At 43.1% G+C, this 25737-nt stretch overlaps 1 protein-coding gene across 3 annotated transcripts in view; it reads left to right on the plus strand.

Moving 5' to 3' along the window:
• The first annotated feature begins 18972 nt into the window (after positions 1 to 18972).
• Positions 18973 to 25737, plus strand: part of nlk2 (nemo-like kinase, type 2) — a 102218-nt gene continuing 95453 nt past the window's right edge. Inside the window, exons 1-2 of one of the 3 annotated variants that reach the window (XM_072691581.1) lie at positions 18973 to 20549; positions 20652 to 20795. In XM_072691581.1, the coding sequence (XP_072547682.1) occupies positions 20335 to 20549; positions 20652 to 20795 (359 nt within the window). In that variant the 5' untranslated portion in view covers positions 18973 to 20334. Of the gene's footprint in view, positions 20796 to 25737 lie in introns of all 3 variants that reach the window. The other 2 variants (XM_072691580.1, XM_072691579.1) reach the window with 2 other exon arrangements.

Consider the following 25737-nt stretch of genomic DNA (forward strand, 5'->3'; position numbering starts at 1 on the left):
CCCCATGTTCCTTGTTCCTCAGTGTCTTTTAAGGGGTGAAATAGTGTCCGATGGTGCTGAGATGCCCACAGCGGTTAACTGAAGGGTATTAGCAACGAAATCACTCAAAAGAAGAAATGCTTGAGGAACCAGAGCCTGTTCTTCTAAGGCAAGCCACACTATTATTATTATTATTATTATTATTATTATTATTATTCAGTGGAAGATTTTATTGCAAGTCATTTTGGAGCACTTCTATTGGTTCATTCGTGAGAAATGTAACACAGCAGATTGCGAACGTCAAAATCAGAGAGGTTTTTCATGAAAGCCACTACTTACAAATACTTAGGTGTGCGTTTACACACACACACACACACACACAGCTTGCTTAGGCCATGTAGAGAAGTACTGCTAATAGAATAGCCAGCTAAACATAAACCTATTGGCACCATGCCCAATGCCAGGTGTGGGATAGAAGGGCATAAAGCCTCCCAGTAGCACTGAGCTGTGGAGTAGCGATACTGTGCTCTCTGGAATGATGGATGGTGCTCCATCCAGTACTTTTGGAATGAGTTAGGGAGATGGGGATAAGTGTGTGTGTGTGTGTGTGTGTGTTAGGGAGGAGGGTGATCACGCTGACCTAACTAACGTTATTGTCATTGAATGCAGTCAAATCCTCACAGCAAGAAGAAACAATGAATGAGCAGGCGTCCCAATACTTTTGTCCATATAGTATACAGACAAACATACATCCATATGTTCATAACTTCAGCTCTTGCTCAAGGACATCTCCTCCTCTTCCTCCTTTGCTTTTATTGCATTTTGCCTGATTATATTATAAAAAGGACCAAGTGGCCGTGTGCTTCCCCAGGGAAAGTCCCAGCCCCCTCTGGCAGCTGTCAGCTGGCTCCGCTCCTGAAGGGTGACTCATGGGGAGAGGAATGCAGGCAGCACTCCTGTTCCCGAGGTGATCACGATTTGACAGTGGGACGTGAATGTGGTCACCTGAGTCGATCAGGTGCCCACATGCACAGCATGCAGCTAAGAATGGTTCATGAGAGGGGTGTAAAACCTGTACTCTGATTAGAATAGATATAAGGCTATGATTTTAATGCTAATGTGACTGGAGGATCTATTTGCACTGTAGTAGACGTCCAAAAACTAGTGTCTAGCTTTGAATTACAACATTTAAAATAAACTAATAAACACATTCTTTATTCACTATTATAATTAGGGCTGTATGATGCAGATAATTGCTTTAAAAATGATCGGAATTGGATTGGATGACACTTGATGCACTTGTTGCTATCCAGAACAGCAGGACGTTTTAGTGACCTGGACTACGGCACTTAATCTGCATGCCAAATCATATCGTGTTATTTATAAACGTTGGGTTTATCACACAATCTCTCAGGATCTGATCTGAGTCTCTTAACACTGAGTATCAGAGTCAGCCTCAACTCTGTTCTGATTGGGTTCTTCACTGCTGGTTTATAAACAGAGCAAGGTGTGCGGTTCTCCCGCTGGTAAAACAGAGCGTTTCATGAGAGTTTTATAAAGGGTCAGATATTATGGTCTGTTTTCATATTCCACTGTAAAATAGCTCCACACTGCAGAACCTCAACTCCTTTATTTACCTTCTGAGAACGTCCACGCTGCCACCGGCTGGCTTTAATGTCCGATAACGGTGATTGGGGCCACTAGTTGGCGCTCTGAACACCGTGGTTAAAACAAAGACTCGGATTTTCTTTAGTTCTTTTGCTTCCAAATCCAACCAGATTATTTTACTTTTATAAAGTGGTCGTTTGGATTACATTACAGGTTCATTTTTGCACAGGTAATCAGTGCATTTTTGATGTAAACCTTTGTTTGTGGGGCCCAGTGTAATAATTTTTCATGGGGCCCAACATCCCTGGCAGCAGCCCTGCTCCCAACTCAGAAAAGTGCAACTCAGAGCTGTGCAATGAGCAAGAAATAAATATAATAATGAATATTTGAGTGCTGAATGACCAAAGCAAAGGCCTGTGAGATGTGTGTGAGTGAATATTAGAACATATATAGGACAATTTTTTTTTTTTACCTTCATTAACTGACTGGTTGTGCATTTGTCCACCACTAGAGGGTGCTATAGTCTAATATATAGTTCCCCTATGAACATAAATCATAATGTCTGCCAAAAGAGTGGTCAAATAGTTAACACACACACTTCCCTGAGGAATAAACGCGGCCTGTCTACAGACTCTCCAAAAAGACACTGATGCTATTCACTTCTTCACAGAGGAGACGACAGCATAGCCATGTATTCAGGGGCTCCCATGACCAAGGTTTATTAGGTACACCGCAGCAGAACATGGACCTCAGACCTCAGATTTTCTACAGAACATTTGTTAAAGGAAGTAAAATAAAATGCCGTAGCTTTTCCCCCCCGAGCGATCGGCAGCACAGAGACCTTAATTCTGCTTTAATTTAGGCGTCATTTCCAAGATGATGTTCCATTTGATGCCCCGGAGATTCACTCTGAAGATTTGAAGCAGGGGGTTCTCGTCTGTGGTTATGCTGCACAGTTTACCCAGCCTAAAACAGATACAGGCTTATGAAGCGAAGGACAGTGTGCTCTTGCTTCCTGTGTCCACTGGGAGAATCCACTCTAAAAGACATTAATAATGAATGGACCGTGGTCCCTGGGCTCCTGGCCGACTCAAGCATGTCCTCGTAAGTTCTGCAAATGCTGAAAACCCTGAACAGCGAAGGAAGCCTATAGTATTACCCAACACTTCTGCTTTCTCTGTGTTTTCATCAGACTGTTAACCTGTCTCTGCCAGATCTGTAGGATATTATCGCTGCCATGGAAAACTCCTGCATCTCCAAAATGCCACATTTACAGGCCTTTCCTTGGAAATCAGGATTCTATTGGTTCATTCATCATGAAATTCTGAAATAATGGACAGAACGACTCGACAATGTCAGGGGGCTTTATAGTAAGGCACCATCAACAGCTGGAGTCCTGTTGTTTGGCCCAGGCGTCTGTTAGCTGTTGTATCAGAGCTGGGGACCTGGTGCTAGTCTTCGCAATCCTTGTGTTGGGGGCATTGCTGGTGATATCTAGTGATAGTGGGCAGTTTGGGGATTGGATAATTGGCCTTCCAAGAGTTGAATTGCCTCTAAAAGCTATGTATATACACTACATGTCCAAATGTTACTTTCAGCAGCTCCCACTGCTGACACAGGAATCTCTGGAGTAGATAACCATGAGCCTATTGGCATCATGCCTAATACCAGGCATGGGCTAGAAGGGTATACAGCCCCCCTAGCATTGAGCAGCTGTGGAGCAGTGGACGAACTGGGCTCTCTGGAATGATGGATGGTGCCCCATACAAAGTTTGGGAGTTGGAGATGGGGTAGGGTGGTGGTCATCCAACATCCTGACCTCACTAATGCTCTTGTCACTAAATACAACCAGATCCTCTCAGTATTGCTCCTCCAAAATCTAGGAGAGGGCCTTCTTCCCTGGACAGTAGAGACAGTTAGAAGGATACTCTCTTTTTAATAGCCTTGATTTCAGTCAAAATAATGAATGAGCAGGTGTCCCAATACTTTTATCAGAGAGTATGGTTATAAATATGTCATAAAAAACATAAACATGCGCATATTAAATGTAGTACATGCAGGCAAACTGTGCTGTAGGTCATTCTATAGAAAAATTCAGTACCCAGACAAATTGTAAATGAATCAAATGAATCAAATTAATCAAAGGAACCACGATTCCACCACAGTTCCGTATACAAATGAAGGGCTTCACTGTCAAAAGTCTACGTTTGCATTGTTTAATGTTGAGATTCCTGCTTCCTGTGACTTTCATTATCCAGCAAATATCAAGAGTTCCTTTACAGTGCACCACTTCACATCGGACCACTCTGAAAGACAGCTCAGTGTTTGACCAACATGCACAGGACTTGTGGAGTTCCCCTTTAAATGATCGGTGCTCTTGGCTGATAAAAGCACAGGATACGTGTGAACATGACAAAGTGATCACAGGCGTTAACGCTAGTGATTTCAGCGCCTTCCCCACACCCTCCAGCGGAAATATGGCTGAGGCATGAGTCTATAAATAGACCGCAGAAATATTCGCTGCTCTTTAAATAGGGCTGACTCTCCAAGTGAGAGGTTAGCACCAGTGGGCCTCTGTGTAGCCTCTACAGCATGCAGCTGTGTCAGAAGCACAAGCAGCACAACAGCCTGCTTTCCTCTCTCTCTCTCTCTCTCTCTCTCTCTCGCTCTGGCACAGACTACATGGACTGCAATGCTTTATTCTCTCTCAGAGTCTCAGTGACTCACTTTTGCAGTCTTCAGCCTGTATTCCAAAATTGCATGCTAATAAGACTAAGCAGGCTCAGCTGATCTCATCTCTTTTGTTTAATGCTAATTAGCACCTAATAATAGTGGTCACCAACCCTCCTTCACAGGATCTAGCTTCCTGCACATCCAACCAGAAGCGGCTGGTATATACGTTCCCAGATAAATGTTTTTTTTTTGTTGTTGTTGTTGTGTAGAACATTTTCTGAATGTTACAACTTCTTATCATAGAACATCCAATCTGTCAAGTTTCCTAGACGTTCCTAGATTATTATTATTTTTTAATTTTTTTTTTTTTTACATTTAAATTTGTACATTTGGTCTAGAGAGTGCTACATCAAGCATTTCCATAATGTTAGCGCTTGTCTAACTGGGAATTTTGCATGAGAAGTGTTTAAATTTTAATATTTAACACATTTTCAGAGCATTCCTGGAGAATTATTTCTGTAAGGTCGTCGGCTAACCTTTCAAAAACGTTGCTGAATGGTCTCTGTTAGTCAGGTTGCTGTTTAAATGACTAGAAGGCCAGAACCAGCCGGCTCTGAGACAGCTTTTACCCCTAAGCCATCAGGCTGCTGAACAGCCAGTAGTACAGTGTATCAGCCTTATCACACAAGATATCTCATCACACCTCCACCCAACACACACACACACACACACACACACACACACACACACACACACACTCTGCAGCCTGTACTTACTTACTGGAACTGTGACCTCTGTTCAGTCACACTGCACCCACCAAAGACTTCTCCCCACTCTCACTGCACTTGAATCCAGTGTTTATATGTAATTAGTAATGTGAGCATCTCTATATTTCACAGTTTATATATTAAGCCTGTACATTTTAAACAGTGCAAACAGTGCATATATAGAGTGTGTGTAATGTGTATGTTGATGTGTATATATTCTGTATTTATATTTTGTTTATATTTGTGTTTTTACGATGCACCTATGTTTTTTAACTCACCTTCACCCCCCTGTAATGTGATGTAACAATAAACGTTATTTGATTTGATTTAGAAGTTTAGAAGTTACGGAGCCCCGCTGGTGACATCCCAAATGAATACAACTAATGAATGAGTAAATACAAATGAATGAAGGTAAAAGCCACCACACCTTACTAAGCCATAGCCACAACTTAGTAAGGTGTGGGAACGAGATCCTAAGTCGTGGCCACAACTTAGCAAGGCGTAGTATCTAGATCCTGATTCTTGGCCATAACTTTGTAAGACATGGGAACGAGATCTGATGTCGCGGAACAATTTAGTAAGGTGTGAGAATGAGATCCTAAGTCGTGGCCACAACTTAGAAAGGTGTGGGAATGAGATCCTAAATTGTGGCCACAACTTAGTAAGATGAGAGAATGAGATCCTAAGTTGTGGCCATAACTTAGTAATACATGGGAACCATATCCTAGTTCGTGGTCATGACTTTGTAAGGCGTAGTGACTTTATTAAGGTGTGGGAACAAGATCCTAAGTCGTGGCCATGACTTAGTAAGCTGTGGGAATAAGATGCTACGTCATGGCCACATCTTAATAAGGCATGGGAACAAGATCCTAAGTCATGACCATGACTTAGTAGGGCATGGGAATGAGATCCTGTGTCGTTGCCATGACTTAGTAATACGTGGGAATAAGATCCTAAGTCATGGCCACAACTTAGTATGGCGTGGGAACAAGATCCTAAGTCTTGGCAATGACTGAAATATGCCATGGGATTAAAAAATATGACTATAATATGACATAGCAGCCTCAGCTGATCTCTTCTCTTTTGTTTTATGGTGACTATTGCCCAATAATAGTCACCAACCCTCCTACCTTCCTGCACATCCAACCAAGAGCGATTAGCCCAAATAGGCTAGCATGGCCATAACTTTGTAACATACGAGTAACCTTGTAAGTCGCTCTGGATAAGAGCGTCTGCTAAATGCCGTAAATGTAAATGTAAATGTAATGGCCAGGCCATCCACATCATCTTACTTGTCATTAAATGACTAGAAATGGAATGCTTTAGACTTTGTGTACCTCAGACCAAACACTCCACCAAAGGTCATACAACTGAAATGGCTAAGACAGGTCTGATCTACGTCTATGCCTTGCTGTAGAGTCTCGCACTCATCTGTAAAGAGCTCTTAGATTAATTTATACCCAACTGAGAGCCACATTTCATCATAACAATGTGAGCATGTGTGATAATTCCAATTTTGCTTGCAGTCTGCTGGGATTTCCAGGGTTATGTTTGCGCCAAGCCAACGGTGCAGAGGAGTGTGATTAAACTTTTATAGCAGCTCAAGCAAACAGGAACATTTGAAGCTTTCAGGTAGACTACGTGTTTACTTTCAGCCTACAATCACCATATTCTCTTGATACTATATTTGATAGTGAAAAGGTGCCATGAAATACAGCCTAATTCTTCTATTAGCTTTCTGTAAGTGTAAGGTAACAGTACATATCATTACTTTTAGCATTAGGTTAGTATGTGTGTTAGTAGTTTGATTGGGGTTAAATAAAAAAAACAAAACCTCTTGTCTCTATTGGCTGGTTTACGGCACTACGGCTAGCTCACATAGCTGCATAGCATAGTTTTAACACTGTAACAAAAACACTATGCCCCTCAGTCTAAACGGATAGTACTGCTGTCCTCTGGTTGTGTCCTCTCAGCGCAATGTGCTGTTAGCAAGTTAAAGCGACTTTTGCTTCCCCTGGGTTTGGCTTTACTGGTAAAAAATTAAATTAATAAACTGGTGCACAAGGACTGGTTGTCGTAGCACCCCATGTTCCCATAACTAGCAGAGTCTGGAGGAGAGGCGCTACTCTCCAGCATCAACAACACCATATTCTCCTGAAGTCGCCGTCGTGTTTTACATTTTCGCCAGCTAAAGCTAGTGGGCTGGGTTTATGTAAATTGTGGAGGCGTGGTTATAACAAGTCAAGACTGTTTGGGGGTTTTGGAATTGGCCTGTTTTACAGCTGTTTAGGTTTGACTGGTACCTACATAGATCTGGTACTGGAACCTAGCTCACTGCAAGCCAACCTCACCATATCTTTCTCTATGTCTGCTTTACTACTTCTCCACCACTACTACTCCATGAGCAGGAGTGTACTGTGCAAAATCCCATGGCAGATTTCCCACCTCTAGTATGGAGTGTGGATGTGTTTCAGACTTTGGAGCTTGTTCACATCCATCACCACCACTATTTCTTCAACTTTTTACCATTATTCAGGGGGTTCGGGTGGTTCTAGGTTTGGGGTAGTATCCCTGTGGCGCCTCCTGGTGGTGGAAGAAATTTGCCTGACATATTTAATGTAATGAATGACACATCAATAATTATCTGACCAAACTGACACTGAAAGAGCTGCTCAGGCCAGCGTACCTACCATCAGGAGTTCTAGAAAGGGATCTAGTGTGATGCTTCTGTTTGTGAGCTACTGATGGGTATCATTACTGTAAATATTATGGCTCGACATCACTGCTATCACTACCTTCACCCCAGATCACCCCAGACACTTTTGAAGGCAGATATTAGACAGGTAGGGTGGAAAAGAGTTAGGGTTGGATTCTGCAATAAGGAAGATCTCCAAGACCAAGGTTGATGGTCACTGGTTTATAATATAAAGAAGCCATCCTAGAGATTCAGGATCTTGTGTTGTTTTCTTAAGGGTTCATGATGAAGTCCATTAAATCATTTCCCCATAATTTGTTGTACAGACATCATATACAGACAACTCATTTTATTCATAATGGCAGGCAAGGTCAGCCTAGGCCAGTTTAAAAGTGCAGCTTCTCAACAGAATGCCAGACATTCAGTGTAACCGAATAATGATAGTTTTATATTTGCACAACTTTATGTTTCCTTTTGCACTCTTTTTCAGAAATGCACATGCAGTTCTCTTGGCAGCAGTTTCAGAATGTCTGGGAAGGAGAAGTCCTTCTCCCAGTTTTTCAATGAAAGACTCATTCATGCCAAATATGCACTGTTTTGTTTTTTTGTTTTTTTCAAAGATAGGGCCTTATAATGTCAGAAAACAGTGGCATGAGACTAGAAAATGAGACTAGAGCAGCTCTATCGCTATATTTTCATAATTGCTGAAAATTAGGGGTGCCAGTCCTGGTGCTGGAGATCCACCACACTGCCTGAGTTTAGCTCCAGCCCTAATCTAGCACACCCGATCCAGGCCTTTAGGTCTAGATTGAATATTAGAGGCAGATGTGTTGGACCTGAACTCTCCAGGGTGTTTATCTTGTGTTCAATTTAACTCGGAAGTTGGATGTCAGAGCTGGGAATCTCATCACGGTTGGCTGCGTTAAACATTCTGATGATTGTACACTTTTCCCAAAAACTAGTCAAAGCTAAAGCTAAAGCTTTCGTGGTTTACGTGGTTCCCAAGCTTTCAACTGGTTTGACAATCCTGAACTGGTGTTTTATGGCGAATGTAGCTAAAATATGTCCCAGTTTTTATTCCCAGGTTAGCATTGTTAGTGATACCATTTAATAACAATGCATTATGCGGTACTTTGCACATCCAAACAGCATGGAAACACGTCCACAGACAGACGTTAGTGGTTAGACATTATCTGTGTGTACAACTGATTTAATGAGACACAAGTAGATAGAAAGCTATATAGCTGATAAACTTTATAATACTACTGATTTTACTACTGTGCAGCCATCCTGGATTTCGAACTCAGGGTTGATAAGGCTCTACCTACTACTTGGAAATCAGTGTGAAGGCAGTCCAGTTGAAACGTTGTGCTTAAAACTCAGAAAAGCCGAGATCCCAGTTCAAATTAAATGCTTTAGATCTGCAGGAGATATATATATATATATATATATATATATATATATATATATATATATATATATATGACTTTGGTTGGGGTTTTTTTTAAAAAATGCTCAAAAACCTATTTTACAACCCTGTTATTTTGCCACAGAATGAAACACAGTTTATTTATTTATTTATTTTTTATTGGCTGGCTTGCAGCACTACGGCAGGCCTACAGAGATCTATACATATTATAGCATAGTTTTTACACTAAACACTGTAATTATTCCAGACACTATTACCGGGTAGTGCTGCTGTCCTCTCGCTGTGTCCTCTCAGCGATTGAAGCCGGTTATCTTTTGGTCTTGCCCCTTACTCGCTTCCCCGGGTTTGGCTGTCCCGAGTCTTCACCGTAAATCATATTAGCTGTACTTTCCCTTCTGATGTGTGGTGTGTTTAGCTCCAGTTTGGTTTAGCTGAGGTAGTCCAGTTTGTTTTTGAGGTAGTGGACCATGGAGAGAGGAGATGGTAAATCACTAGCATGGGCTAGTGTTAGCTTTAAGCCTAGGGCAGATGCTGTTTGGTCTCTGAGGCTTTCGTTTCGTCACATGTGAAGACACGTGAAGTCAGCACCCAGCATCACTGGGCATCCAAAACAGCCGGATGCCCAGCTCTGAAACATCAGCCAACAGACGCCTGTGCCAGCCGTCATCACAATGGGAGTGATGAGGAAGGAGAACACAAGCTACCTACCCAGAGAAGGCCAGGTGAACTGTGCTCTCATCATTCAACTATACCAAGGTACCAATTTTTTTGTTCTAGGACCCATATAATTCATGTCCCTCCACTGCTGCGTTCTCTTTTCACTGGCTTCCTGTAGCTGCTGCCCACATCAGAATCAAAACCCTGGCGCTGGCCTACAAAGCCAAGAACGGACCAGCCCCTCCGTACTTGATGGCAATGGTCAAAAGCCGATCCGCACCAAGAGCCCTTCCAGCTTCAAGTACGGCTCGGCTCGACCCGCCATCCCTCAAAATCCGCGGAAGACGAGCGTCCAGGCTTTTTTCTGTCCTGGCACCAAAGTGGTGGAACGAGCTTCCCCTGGGTGTCCGAACGGCCGAGTCGCTCGCTGTCTTCAAACCCAGACTGAAGACCCACCTCTTCCGAGAGTACTTAGACGAATAGCGAATAGAGTACTTTGGTCACCTTATTGTCTTGTGTTTATTAATGTATAAAGCTTAGAGGTATCTTTGAACTGTTAGTCTATTCTAACTAAGGTTTTTCTTGGGTAAACGGCAAAGCAAGTTTGTAAGTCGCTCTGGATAAGAGTGTCTGCTAAATGCCGTAAATGTACATGTAATGTAATGTAATGTAATGTAATGTAATATAATTACATATACATTTGCATTTATATTTACAGCACTTAACAGACGCTTTTATCCAGAGATACCTCCAAGCTTAGACACTACTAAACACAATAAGGATTCAATAAGGAGATCATAGTACAATGATCTGAAACACTTAAAGATTCATGCAGGCAAACTCCCAGAACAATGTGGTTGGTGTGGCGCAACAGTTAAAACCACTACCTGCCAGTTAGCTACCACTTAATGTGGAAGACTGGGGTTTGGTTCCCAGTCTGGGTGACTATGCTGTGCTACACCAATGCCTTGTGCACCAGTTTATTTACTATATTTTTTACCAGTAAGACTTGAGAAAGCCAAACCCAGAGGAAGCAAGTGGGGGCACATGGCTTACCTGCCTACAGTCGCTTTAGCTTGCTAACAGCACATTGCGCTGAGAGGACACAACCAGAGGACAGCATTACTATCTGTTTAGACTGAGGGGGAGAGTGTTTTGGTTACAGTGTTAAAATTATGCTATGCAGCTATGTGGGCTAGCCGTAGTGCCGTAAGGAGTCCTTGGGCTAGACTCCTAACACTGCATTGGTCCACCTCTGTTATACGAGTAACCCTGTAAGTCACTCTGGATAAAAGCCAAATACATTAAAACAGCAAATGTCTGGGTTGAACAATTGAATCATTTAATTGAACTACTTTAACTTTCAACAGAGGCTTTTGGTTTCTTTGCATATGCACACACCTCCATCATGACTGATGTAATTACAGTACATGTCAGCGTGACACAAATATTTTAGGTATTTTACTTAATTTGCTGCATCAAAAGCCATTATATGTGGCCGACTTGTTTGTTATTCCTACTGAGAGTTTCCTCTCCAGGTCTTTACATTGTTAATGAAAGACTCCTTCCTGCTGAACTTCTCACAAAGCCAGGTGTTGATTGATCCTTTTTATCCCCATAAGTTATGTTTGAATAATCTGCACTGAATGGCGCATTAGAGCTGCAGTACAAACAAGCCTGGGGACAAAAGCGTAGTGTGGGTGGTCTAATTACAGATCAAACAGTGGCCAAACTCCAGTGAACAAATAGCTCTTCACTGGAACTGAATAGGAGCGTATTGACCGAGTAGTCGTGCGCCTTCCTCCGTCCGTCATATTTTTATTATTTTTTTTTTTAAAGCAGCACAATGATCCGGCTTGCTTTGATGTTTTTAACCAAACAGGCAGCGTTTTTGTGATGTGTGTCCTTTCAGTGTGCTCCAGGCCATCTGTTTTCTGCTCCAGTTACAAACTATGGTGGATCCGTATTTAATCCACACAGCATTCCTGCACCTTCCCCACACACTGCCCCGAGCTGCACGCACTGTCCAGGCCGAGGCCTAACTGGGACACTGGCTTTCAGTCCAAAACCTCCTGCATTGAAAGCTTGTTTCCTCCCAGCTTGGCTTTGTCACCAGAGACTGAAGCACCATTTTTTGTGAATAATATGGGAGCGTTGTAGCTACACGCTACAATAAGGGTCCAGCATACACCAAAACAGTACAGTTTTAGGTCCATTCTTGTTGATGCTGGAGTCGTGCCCACAAATCCAGACAAACTTACCAAAATCACATGAAATATCAGCGATATAAGAACCTTGTATCTCCAAAATAGCAACTTTACAGGAGAAGATTAAACCTGTCATAAAATTGACAGACTGTGAGGTACCAATGTCCAATAACCTGATTTCCAGTAAAGTGTCTCTTCACATCTCCCTGCTTGGAAAGCCAGTGTCAGAGCACCCCTGTGGCAGTTTATCAGACCTGGGTACTGAACCCACAACCATGTGATCAATACCCAATGCTCTAACTAAGCACTGATGCTATGGGAAAGCCCCATTTAATGTGGAGATCAAGTGCGATAGCCAGAATAAACTGTAAAATCACATTTTTTGTGCATTATTAAGCCAAACACCACAAATTGCTCATGAGAATTGATCAGACCTTTTAGTTTTGAGAATTTTGGTCGCTCCCCATTCACAAAGATCGGAGCCACAGGACAGACTTGCCTATAAGGACTTTGCTTATGTCAGTAATTCCAGGTAGGCTCCAGACCCAACCCGACCCTGACCAGGAAGAAGCAGACAAGAAGATGGATGGATGTTCTCTGTCTGATAATTATAGTACCTGATAAATCCGTCTCACACATTGATATCAAGGTCATTTTGCAGACTAATGAAATCCGAGCACCTACACTTCCTAAAAAATACCTTTCTGGAATACCTTTGCAAATTTAATTTTATTCAAATGTGTTTGATGCAGCTGTGAAAGTCAGCATGAGAAGTACAGAAAACATCGTTCTTGTAAACCAAGGATGAAGCACCATACTTACAAAGCGTCCATCAGCACTCCTGCTGGTGAACGAAAGGAGTTATTTTTATAAGGTCATCTTTCTCCTCTCTTTTATTGCTTCAGGTTATTTTGAGGTGAGCACACCTGAGTGGGTCCATATCTTCAGCATCTCCAAGCTTAAGAGGCACTCTAACTACTTGGCTTAAACAAAAGCACAAAAGGCAGTGAAAAGGAAGAGAAATCAATCACATAAAAATGGAGCACAGCTTTGATCTGGCACATACACGTCTTGACAATATTGGACTTTCAATTATTTCTCCTCAGATTAATGTGGGCATTCAGTGTAGTGCTTTCCAGCACATGTTCACACCTCGTATTAATAAGGAACATACATGTCTAAGTGATCTGATCATTAAAGAATGGTACAGGCAGCGGTGGTTCTTGGTGAACCTCCAATTAAAAAAGCGCTATTCTGCACTACCCTACTGCCCTCTGTACACAACCCACCCAAATAACTGCTCAGCTGCCATCTAAACCCTGCTTTGTATCATCCCACTCCCTTCCAATCTTATACTTCAGAGAGAGAGAGAGACCTTCAGAGAAAGCCCAGCCATTGACTTTCGGAAGTTTGGGAATGCTCCCGGTGGGCCTGTCATGTGAGGGCCATCTCTCATGTTGGAAGTCAAGGTCTGGAAGCAGAACTAGGGGGTGTTGATTCCGAGAGCAGACCATCAAGGACCATCAAGGTTCAAGTATCCTTCCACTATCCTTCACCTTGTGTCCTCGACCAAAGCAGTTCAACTTAGGCTGCTCGGGAACGCCTCCTTTCCCCCAGAGTAAGAGAAGCTGGGCAGGCTCTCAGAAAAGAAAAGGTTCTACAGGAGTTCTTTAGCGAAGGTAACGGTTATATATTGCTGCTGTCATGCAAAAAAAACCTCAATTGTACAGGAGAAGGCAAATACTTTCTGAACTTTTAATGGGAGTCAGTGTAAACAATATTATATTCCAAGTCATTTTGAACGTTTCTATTGGTCCATTCATCATCACATTTGGACACAATTTAAAGAACAATTGCCAGATTCACATTGAATCAAAAACTGAAAAACGACAAAAATGGAGATACAGGGTTTTTGCATGACAACGCTGATAGCTTTACTGCTTCTTTACATAGTTAAATGGTTCTTCTCTATGATGGGGATGTGTTGTATATAAAAGAAAGTTCTCTATTAGGGGTGCAACAGCTAATCAGTGGACTAACAACTAATTTAATAGTCAATGAATTGGTGACATTATCAAATCAAATCAAATCAAATTTATTTGTATAGCTGCTGATGTCACAATGCAGCTTTACAGAATCTGTAATCAGTAAAAAGACGAAAAATCAACAACATAAGAAGACATGAAAACCTAAGACCCCCAGTGAGCAGCCAAAGACCACAGTGACAAGGAAAGTGTTGTCGGAACCTCTTTCTGGTTCAATACTGCATAGAAATATTTCTATGAGCAGTGACTTAGTGGATAAACAGGACAGAGTAGTTTAATGAAAGCACTGTAATTAGTTAGTACCAACATCCAAATGCCAGTAATAACCTCTAATAACTGACTACTGAGGCGTCAGCTTTGATCCTTAAATATTTATGCACTGCATGGCTGCTATAAACGGTATTGTGAGCTTTGAGTCATCAGGTCAGAATGACGGCAGCTTGTTATTCCTGTTTGAGGAATGAGCCCTGAGCAGTTCCATCATTTCTGTGGGCAATGACAATGAAGCCTGCTTTCCAGGTCTTCCGAGAGCTGAAGGTAGCCTGCACCTGCAGGTGACACGCACGGGCAGCCTTGATGTAGAGCACGTCACACTCATCTATAGGAACTAGGCTTGTGCTTAAAGGAGGACACTGCCCTTATTTTAGGCCTGGACAGGGGATTAATTGCTTTGTTTTAAATAGTGCCTGTGTGTAATGAGAAGCGTACAACAGCCACCGTTCCTGAGCTTTTTTTTTTTGCCTGCAGTGTCTCACCTTGAATTAGATTCGCTGCTTAACGCTCCGACAGAAAAAAAAAAGGCTCCACAGCTGGTAGCACCCGTAACAGTGATGACACGGATTCCTTGAAAGAAAAGAATGTGTGATATTCATTAAAACTAATTAGAATTAGTAATTTAGAAAATATACAAAAAATGGGGACCTATTCATAACCAGCAAGCTGATTGGCTGTTTTTGTTGAAGGGCAGGACAGTGTCAGTGCGACGTTCGTATTAGTGACTTTTATTTGGCCAGAGCCCCAATATCGCCGCTCACAGCATAAACTGATTGACTGTTGAAAAGTGGGGCTTATTCATAGCCATTAAGCTGATTGGCTGTTTTTGTTGAAGGGCGGCACTTATCCACAAACAGATGCCATGTTGAGCGTTACTATAACTCCCATTCATATTTGAACCATCAGCCAGGTTCCTTTTTAACAATGCATCTTGGTTGACATAAGTATTTGGACAGAGACACAAACACCACCTCAATGGATTTGAAATGAAGCGATCATGTGACTTGAATGTAGACTTTCTGATTTCATTTGTAGGGGTTTGCCATAGATGTTCCACTAACTGTTGAATTACAGCCATTTTCTACAAGTGGACCAACTAACATAATTATAAGGATTATTTTTAATACTTGAATGTAAATCTTTGAAGCCTGAAGTCTGAAACCCATGGACATCCCCAAATGCGGCTTTTCTTTTATTTGCTTTACCAGGCCTTTAATTCAGCCGCCTTCAGTTGCTGCTTGTTTGTGGGTCGTTCTGCTCCAGTTCTGTCTTCAGAAAGTGAAAAGCTGATCAGCTGGGTTGGGTTCAGAAGAACCTTCCATTTCTTCGCCCTGAAAAGCTCCTGCGTTGCTTCTGCAGTGCGTTTTGGGTCATTATCCATCTGAACAGTGATGCACCATCCTATCAGCTTTGCAGCATTTGGCATTATGAACTTCAGAATTCACATCACCATCAAACACCAGTGACCCAGCCATGCATGACCATGTAATAACAGTGCCTCCACCATGTTTGACAGATGATGTGCTATGCTTCCGCTCATAAGCCCTCCCTTTCCTTCTGCACAATTTTTTATTTAAAATTTTTTTTTTAGCAAAGTCTAATCTGTCCTTTCTGTCCTTGAGCGTTACCAGTGGTTTGCATCTTGGATTTGCATGAACCCCCTGTAGGCTATTTACATTCACAAAGGCGTCTGTTGTTTGTAAGCTTCAACAGTGAGTGTTAACTTGACTAGACGTTGTGAAGGAGTTTTTCTTCACTGATGAAAGAATTCTGCGATCATCCACTTTAATCGTCGGCTATGGTCTTCCAGACCTTTTGGTGTTGCTGAGTTCACCAGTGCATTCCTCCTTTTTAAGAATGGCCATTGTTAAGTAAACGTATAAGATCCTTGATGACCTTTTGGAGGTTCCTCAGTTTACAACTGTGGCTAAAGCTTTTGAGGAACCTTTTTCTTTAGAAATATTTTCTTGAAGGTTCCTCAAAACGCCTTAAGAGGTCCCTCCACACTTTAAAATGGAAGAACCTCCAAATGTTACTTAAGGATTTACCTATACTTTAAACAGAGTACCACTTTTAAAATTTGCCCACTCCTGAAGTTTCTGCTATATATTTGATTGTATTATTTATTATTTTTATAATATGATTTTTCAGCCTAATGGTGGATAGGATCATTAGAGTAACTTTCAAGTTGGCCAAATCAGATGTCTCTGGGAGGTCTTGGTGCTGACAGAATCAGTAACGCCATTGGCTCTGTAAAACCCACCATTGTAATTCCATAGAAATGTACCCCTTGACACTGTGGCAGGTTCATCATCCACATTTTTGTTAATTGATAGGTTTATTATTGGTATTGGCTTTACTATTTATTTTGGTGGCAACAGACCTATGTGAAAAATGTGTCGTCTGATTAATATTTAATTCAATTAAAATCAATAAAAATGTTGTTGTCACAAAGCAGCTTTACAGGAATCCAGTAAAAGGACAAGAGGTCAACAAGACATAAAACACAAACATGAAAAACCCCAGTGAACAGGCCAAAGGAAACAGCGGCAAGGAAAAACTCCCTCACAAATTTACAAGGGGGACCCTTCCTCCTCTGGACAAAGAGATAAGAATAATGAAAGTAAGGATTATGGGTAATGGTGCTAATAATAATAACAATAGTAGCACATAGTTTGAGCCCATGTAAACGTCAGGCAAATATCTTTGCTTAACTAAAGTGGAACCCTTTCACGCACCATATATAAGAGGTTCTCCATCACAAAGAAGAACCATGTAACCAGGTGAACTATTCTGATTGTTATACACATAAATACACATACAGTGGGAATAACCACCCTTGGCTTGGATGACACTAGCGAGACGTCATGACATGGACTGTATTAGGTGATGGAAGATGCTACCACCTTTCACCCGGTACCTATTAGCATGCCTTTTTGGGTTTCAGTTGAATCCTGTCCTTTGCCCATGACAATAGTTTGGCACTCTGCAATGGTGTTACAATGTCCTGAAAAAAAAATATCATGGGTTCTGTTGTCAGAGGTTGTGAAAGGGTAGTATTATGACCATGTTACCTAATGGTGAGGCTGTGACAATGTTGTAACAAGTGCAACCTTTGGGTAACGTTGTGGGTTTGGTGGGAAGCCCTGTCATGTAGCATCTGGGGTGTCCTGTGCCAACCAGGGGGGTCACAATATTCCGAATTGACTGTGCATATATATAAATGATATAAATGAAATCTGGCAGGTGTTATTTACATTGTGTCCACATGCCATGATGAATGGACTAATAGAAATGCTCCAAAATAATAACAATAATAATTTAGAATATATATATATATATGTACTATATACTGTGTGAACATATTATTTATTTATTAAAGTCTTTCTCTGTGTCCACATGCCATGATGAATGGACCAATAGAAATGCTCCAAAATAATAATAACAATAATAAAATAATATAATAACTAATATAAAAATATATTAGTGTGTGTTTTGGTGACATAAATAAAATCTGGCAGGTGTTATTTACATTGTGTCCACATGCCATGATGAATGGACCAATAGAAATGCTCCAAAATAATAATAACAATAATAATTATATATATATATATATATATATATATATATATATATATATATATATATATATATATATATTAGTGTGTGTTTTGGTGACATAAATAAAATCTGGCAGGTGTTATTTACATTGTGTCCACATGCCATGATGAATGGACCAATAGAAATGCTCCAAAATAATAATAATAATTTAGAAAATAATATATATATATACTGTGTGAACATATTATTTATAAGTCTTTCTCACATATTCTGAACACTATATCATATATATATATATATAATTAATATATATAATTATATATATAATATTAAAAAAATTATATATATATATATAATTAATATATATAATTATATAAAGTATATATAATATAGTATATATATATATATAATTATATAAAGTATATATAATATAGTATATATATATATATATATATAATTATATAAAGTCCCTTTACTTCATCAAGCTACATCAATCAATCAGTTAATCAATTAGTCTGTCAACACTGAACCTGTGTACATTTGTAAAACATCTATTATTAGGCTCCACAGATCAGAACAGATGATTTCCTCTCCGTTATGGATCCACACATGATAAAGTTCACCTAACTCTGCTCATCCAGACTTGGCCGCCCTTACCCTTCACCCCGGCGCGTCAGCAGCGGAGCGGTAATTGGCCGGCGGCTGGTGGCAATCATTCTCAGCCCAGTAAGGCCACCACTCAGCGGCGGGCTATAATTGGTCGATTTTCATTAGCGATTCCGTTGTGCTCCTCTGCCCGATCTGCAGCGGGCAAAGCGGAGCTCCAGCTCGGCCATTTGGGTTGGTTTGTCCCGTCCGCTCCCCCGGCGCTGGCCGGCTCTCTCTCTCGCCGTAATGGCGTCCGTTTCACAGGCAACAGGCCCCACTTTGTTTTGCTGGGGTCGCCCGTCTCCGCCCCCCGCCGTCGATTGGCTGCGAGCCCGCGTTCGAGACGCAAGCGCCGCGCTGCGATTGGGCGAGGGTGGCTGGGTCGCAACGCGGTCGGTCGAGACGCCTGTCAATCACGGGCGTCGGGAGGGGGAGGGAATCGACGGTTGGTCTGAAGAAGCCCAGGCTCGCGTGTCGCCTTAACGTCCAGGCGGCAGCAGCAGCAGCAGCGTCCGGCTCCGCCTGCGCGATTCGCCCGCTGTGCGCGGAGCTCTGGATGCTTCTTTCCCGGCCCCGTTCCTCCGCTTTCCTTCGGCGGATTAATGCCAGGGCCGCTCGGAGTAACATCACGGTAGGTTAGCCGCCTCAGCGAGCACACCGCACGCCGGAGTCGATGGAGAAAATAAGTTGACTGGCTCCGGAAGAATTTGTTTTCCTCGCTCCGGGAAGGGGGTGATTTTGCTGGTTTCGTCGACGCGATGGGGGCTTGGGGACCGGAGGGGCTTCGGCGGTTTTGACGTTTGGAGAAAGCAGCGAGCGAACACCCACGTTTCGGAGCGACAGCTTTGCTTTTCGAGTCCCCCCGAAACAGCCCTCGGTTCCGGAGTGAGTGCCTGCCGTCTCTCCATCCACCCAGCCTCTCCTGCTCGGTACGTGGTGGCTCTACGGCGCTCCATAGCCCAGACGCAGGCATATATGGAGGGGGGGTTGGGTCGGTCCACTTTCGGCCCTGAGAGAGAGTGATTTCAGCCGGCTAGCGAGCAGTGGCGGTGGCCTTGGGCGAGAATCCAGTCCTAGCTAACTTCTCCAGAGACCCTGCATGCAGCCCCCGGCCGTGGAAGCAGCCCCGGCTCCGGACCAGCCGATATGGCCAATGTGAAGAAGTCTAAAAGATGAATGTTGCATTCCCCACTTAACCCACATCCAATTTCTTCCTCACAGGCAGGAGATAAAGAGGGGAGACGAGGGCCTCGGGTTGTTTCGAGCGAGGAGAGCTTCCCTACCTCCACCATGAGGGAGGTTTAAGGCCGTACAGGGTCTCCGGACTGAGGGGGGAGTGGGATTTGTGTTAGTCACATCATCATTTTCTTTCTTTTTTTATTTGTTATCATTTGCTTTGGCCTTTCTGAATGTGCACAGTTGTGATTGTGGTCTGCTTTTGGAAAATTTTCTGGTGCCTGGCCAGAAGAGAGCAGATTTCCCAGAAGTAGGTCAGATCATATGGAAGATAAAGCCTAGGGTTGTCGGCTCCATGAGAGCTCGTGCACCCATGTTAACCCATGTTGATCTGTTCCAAGCACTTCTGTTTGGGTTTCGATATGTCCGTTGGATAGACGGCACGCCAATGATCTACCTATCTCGGCAGCCTCCCATCTCTTCGCCTGTTTGATCTCTTTGGAGACCCCATCTTCGCTCGTGCCCCCTTCGCTTTTGTTTTTCTCGATTTATTTATTTATTTATTTATTTTTTCCGGTTCCTCTCGCCTCCCCTCTCTAACTTCTGGCTTGAGTGAATGGCTCTTTGCGGGACGACGGCGACCAATGCCGCAAAAATGATGGCCGCGTACGGTGGCGGCGCTTCGGCCGTGGCGGCCCATCACCCTCACCACCACCACCAGCTGCCGCACCTTCCGCCTCCTCACCTGCACCATCACCATCACCCAGGCCAGCACCACCTGCAGCACCCTGGCTCGGCTGCGGCCGTGCACCCCGTGCAGCAGCAGCACGCCTCGGCTGCGGCCGCGGCGGCCGCCGTCATGCTGAACCCGAGCCAGCAGCAGCCGTACTTCCCATCGCCCGCTCCCGGACAAGCCCCCGGCCCGGCGGCCGCCGCGGCCCCAGCGCAGGTCCAGGCGGCGGCGGCTGCGGCTGTCAAGGCCCACCATCACCACCACCAGCACGCTCACCACTTGCAGCAGCAGCTGGACATCGAGCCGGACAGGCCTATTGGGTACGGAGCGTTCGGTGTGGTCTGGTGAGTGTCAGCCTGTCCTGTTGAAGCAGGTTCCTTTGCTTTAACCTCCTGAGCTCTGTGGCAGGGGTGTCAGGTTCGAGTCTTGGAGGGCCACAGCACTGCAGAGTTCGGGACTCTTGAGCACTGTAGGGTCTGTGTTTGAGGCCTTTCTTCAGTTTTTAATAATTTGGACGACTCTCTAAAAAATAAAGTTATCTAAGAGGGTTCTTTCTGCAGTTTTATTGAAGAAACACTTGTGGTTCCGTCTTGGTTTTGGTGCTTAAGCAAGTCCCAGTCTGTCCACACATTGCTGCATCGCTGAGTTGTGTAAAACCATCTGGGAGGTCCATGAGAATCGCTGCTGCGGGACCTTTCCATATATTATTCTATAGAGAACCTTTCAGGCCTTGAAGAACCCTTTTCAAAGTTTAGGGAACCTCCACAGATTGCAAAAGTTCAAAGCAAGTTCACCCTCACCTCATCTCTATTTAAAACATGGTTCTTTAGGGAACCAAACATGGTTCTTCAATCTTCTTTGGCAGCACATTTGGCTTCAAGAGTGTAGTTTCTGAATATTATGAGACGAGTGAGTCCAGAGCGTTAGAAGATTCCAGCACCACCAGAACTAATCTCAGGGGCCGTCTTGACCCTCCACGACCTGAAGTTGACACCCTTGCTGTTGGCTTAATGTTCAGTTATTAACCATAAGGCTTATCACTCAGTAACTCATATGAATTGCTTAGTAACGGCTGCAAGACTAGGGGAGATTAAGCCGTTAAAACCTGCACCTGCTGACTTGAGCTGCAATCACAACCATCTCCCACCTGATTCATTCATTAGGTTTGAGGGCGAAATCTGCTGGACGTTGGATCTTTAGAAGGAGGGTTTTTAACCTCTGCTCCAAGACATGGCTATAAGTGTGATTATTAGAGTGAGGAATGTCAGGCTGGACCTGCTGGTGGCTTATTTGGAGTATCAGGGGTTAAGAGACTGCTTGAGTCATGTGAACCTCTACCTGGTGGATCTTCTTGACTGGTGGTTTCCACATGACAGCTGTTGGGCATCTCCTTTTTTTCCCCCCCTCTCACCGAAAAATCTTGTTGAAATCTGTCTGCTGGTTTCACACCAGCTTCTGGGAGCCATGGGGACGGCTGACGTCCCCGCATCTGTCAGGCTTGCCACGGCAGTGACGGTAGGAACAGGGGAGAGCTTTTTGGCACAAAGCACCTCTCTAAGGGAACATCACCCTACTTAAGAGATAAGCTGACATAAAGAGTCAGGATTTAGGCCCTGTCACTTTTAGTTCCTATGTCTGAAGCTCGAGTTCTTAACCTGTGGATTTTTGGATGCTTGCTTTGGTCTCTTTTCCTCTTCAGGTGCAGGCATGGCACTCTGGAACGAAAATGATTAATCAGTCAGAGGCTTTTGATGTGTCGTTGCTCAGCCAGCCAGTCGTTAGACCACACGCCTTGCTCCGTGATCAACTTTTATAGTTCTGTAAGCGCTCTGTAAGGAAATAAATTGTGGTTGGCAGCGGCTAGGCTGACGACCGAGACGTCAGGTATACAAAGCTGACTTGTGTCATCTCCAGAGGAAGACGACTTGAGGTTTGCAGCAATATCCTTTTGAATAAACATCCTATTGTCACCCAGATGATTCAGCCTTGTGCTTTTCTGAAACGTTAGGCAGGAGAATTGGTGAGAACTAAGATGACGGAGTTGACCATTATAAAGTAAATACGCTACAATAAGTTCCTATATGAAAGCACTTTCACTTTGGCCTGATGGTTTGTTTCTGAACGTAAGCGTGGAGACAGAACCAGAACCTGTCACAGCGCGCTAGCACCAAATAACCACTTAAGTAATAGCTTCTCTGTATTATTTGTCCTCTGTATACTGACAGTCCAGCTTACCGGTTAATTATCAAGTTATCCCGCAGGAAAACACTCCAGCCAGAAGTTTCAGAAGAGTCTGAAGCACGTGCCGAAACCTCTCCATTGAGCAGAAAGCACTAGAAAACTTTAGCTTTTCATGTTTACTTAATAAGGATGACATCTTTGTCCAAAATAACAGCTCTGTACCAGCTGATACTGTTCACTACACCCTTTAAAAAAGGAGGTTCTTCTTCCAAGAGTTCTGTAGTAAAAGCAATGGTTCGATACACCAGACATCCATAACATTTAGCATTATCTTCATCTACAGTACCACCTGTCAAGGACTGGGATATACATGTTAGGCAGCAAGTGAACAGTCAGATCTTGGATGGGATGAAGGTGTTACAAGCAGGGAAAATGGGCAAGCGTAGGAATCTGAGCCACGTTTACAAGAGCCAGATTGTGATAGCTAGACGGCTGGAGGGTCAGAACATCTCCAAAATATCAGACCGGTCTTGTGGGGAGGTGCAGTGGTCAGTGGCTCCAATAAGTGCTCCAAGACCTGGCTCACTGATGCGATCCATGGAGGATCTGCTGCTAGTGTCTTGGAGCCAGATACCACAGGAGACTTTCCAAAGTCTTGAGGAGTCTTGTGGTGCCTCAGATGGTCAGATCTTTTGTGGGCAGCACAAGGGACCTTCTCGATATTAGAATATCAGGCAGAGAGTTAGGGCTGTTTATGGGATGTGTTGAGCCATGACAGCTATGAAATGACCCTCTAACCTGGTTATATGGTTCTGCTATTAGATAGAGGACTTATTGTAAAGTTTCTAGACACCAGAAGGGGTCAGAGGTAAGCCTGTTTTTTTTTTTTTCTCTTGGCCAAGAGTTTAGAGATGTCCTCCCCTGTAACAAGATGTACTCTGAAGCGTAATCTTGGAAACACACCTGCCACCCACCCAGTGAAGTTGTTGAAGGAGGTGCGTTAACCTTTAGAAGTCTGGGTTTTAATGATGCTACTGTTACTTTCATGTATTATTCTGATATGGCTATGTAATGGCATAGTTATTAATATGTAATTACGTAGTTATTTAACATTTGTATTTGTTTTAGTGTAGAGAAATGTACCACACACACATGTGTGTGTGTGTGTGTGTGTGTGTGTGTGTGTGTGTGTGTATATTTATATATTATTTATATTTACTATTTATTATTGTAACTACTATTTATCTATTTCTACAAAACAAGAATGGACACACACCATTAACTCCTCATCAAACTAACAATAATTTATATTATTATAATAATTTAATATATATTTAATATTTATAAACACAAATGTGGTGTTGATTGACAGGATTTCTGTGCTTGGGTCCATGATATCAAAATCCATATCAAATGAAACAATGCTTTAGGTTTTATTGCCATAATGTCTAAGGGTTACGTTGTGATGGGACGTAACCTCAGTTTTAAGGGCAGTGTTGGTCAGGAGGATCCAGCAAGTGTGTCATAAATACTTGTATTGATGTATTTGGTGTTATAAATACTTACATTTCTGAAAATATAGATTATAGATTTTAGAGTTCAAGATCATGGAGGATGTTTATTGACAAGAAAAGACATTGTTGAGTTTTAGTTTGTATTTAATTTACAGCTCTTTTTGTTTCCATGTGGCGTCTTTTTGGTTCTGTAGCTGTAGTTCTGAGTTTCAGCAGCTTGTATAAAGGCGAGATATTAAGGTTTAGTACCTTTTTACAGAGCAACATGTGCCCCAGTGTGAAATGACTGCATTGTTTCTGAACTGGATTGAAAATGTGAATTTTAAACAGATTAAAAAGCCATTTGGTGAAGTTGTAGCTCAATTCTGAAGACAGTTTGAGAAGTCTAAGGAGTTTGTCAGCTCTAGCGGATTCCTGCCCACTAGTAAAAGGGAATTCATGGTGGAAGACAACCTCCGAACCAGGATCTCAACCAGCTCCCACTCCTAGTGTGACCCAGTAAGCATTTACCCATCTACCTCGTGTCATTGGCAATTCACAGTGCTGTCAATCATTGACCTTCTTGAGTGAAATAAAGACTCTTGCTCTTTAGACAGATTCGCTAGTGAAAGGTGCATGCAGAGAGGCCACAGTCTTTCTCTCGCTCTTCCCTTCCCATCACCAGCAGTCACCCTGCCTGCCTGTGCCAGAGGAATCTTAGCCCTGACCTTTCCTCAGAATCGCTTCCTGGTGCTCATTGTGTGCTTTTAATCTGCGCCGTGTATTTTTAGCCGTCCTCCAGAGGCCTGGACGCAAAGCCAGACTCGTCCAGGGCTTCCTCCCCGGGCCTGTTGGAGTGGAGCGGGGCCAGGAATATCCCCGCTGCACCCTCGAGATTGAGCCCGAGCTAACACACAGCCACGCTAGCACGCTGCAGTAATGAATGAGGGATGCTTGTGTAGGAAGATGCAACGTGGGGGGTTAATGGCCTATGAAACAGTGGCGACAGAAGGAAAGCAAATGAGTATAGAAAGAGAATTTGCGCGAGATTGGCCTCTTTGTAATTGGCAGAGCCCGGGTTTTGGAGAGCGCACTAAAACGTGGGGAGTGCTCTCTAATGCATGCAGCTGCGAAAGGTTGAGTAAATTGGCTTTGGCCCTGCTATGGAGAGCGTGTGTGTCATGTGTTTAGCTGCGTGTTCAGTCCAGATGGAGCTGGGCTTTTCAAATTAAAATTCTCTTCCCTGTCTTGGCCCATTTCAGGCGTACGCTAAGCAGAGATATTAATCTGACCATGCATTTATCACGCAGAGCTGGAACAACAGCAGTTCTGCAGGTTAGCGCTTTAGCAGTGTGTTTAAAGTTGGGAAGATCGTACAGACAGTAGGGATGCCTTCACATCTATTTTGTTGGATCTGGGCCTTCAAGATTTTCAGTTTGGTCCGACCCAAAATAGCAGGTGTGAAAAGTTCCTCAGACCAAAGGAACAAAATTTGAAACGGCAATCAACTGAACTATGGTCTGGTGTGATTGTGACGTGAAAACACTGTTTCTGGGCGATTTGCACGATTTGGACCAACTACAGGTAGTTAAGGCTGGCTGTCGAAACCCAT

The sequence above is a fragment of the Salminus brasiliensis genome, chromosome 11, assembly GCF_030463535.1.
Source record: "Salminus brasiliensis chromosome 11, fSalBra1.hap2, whole genome shotgun sequence".
Lineage (NCBI taxonomy): Eukaryota > Metazoa > Chordata > Actinopteri > Characiformes > Bryconidae > Salminus > Salminus brasiliensis.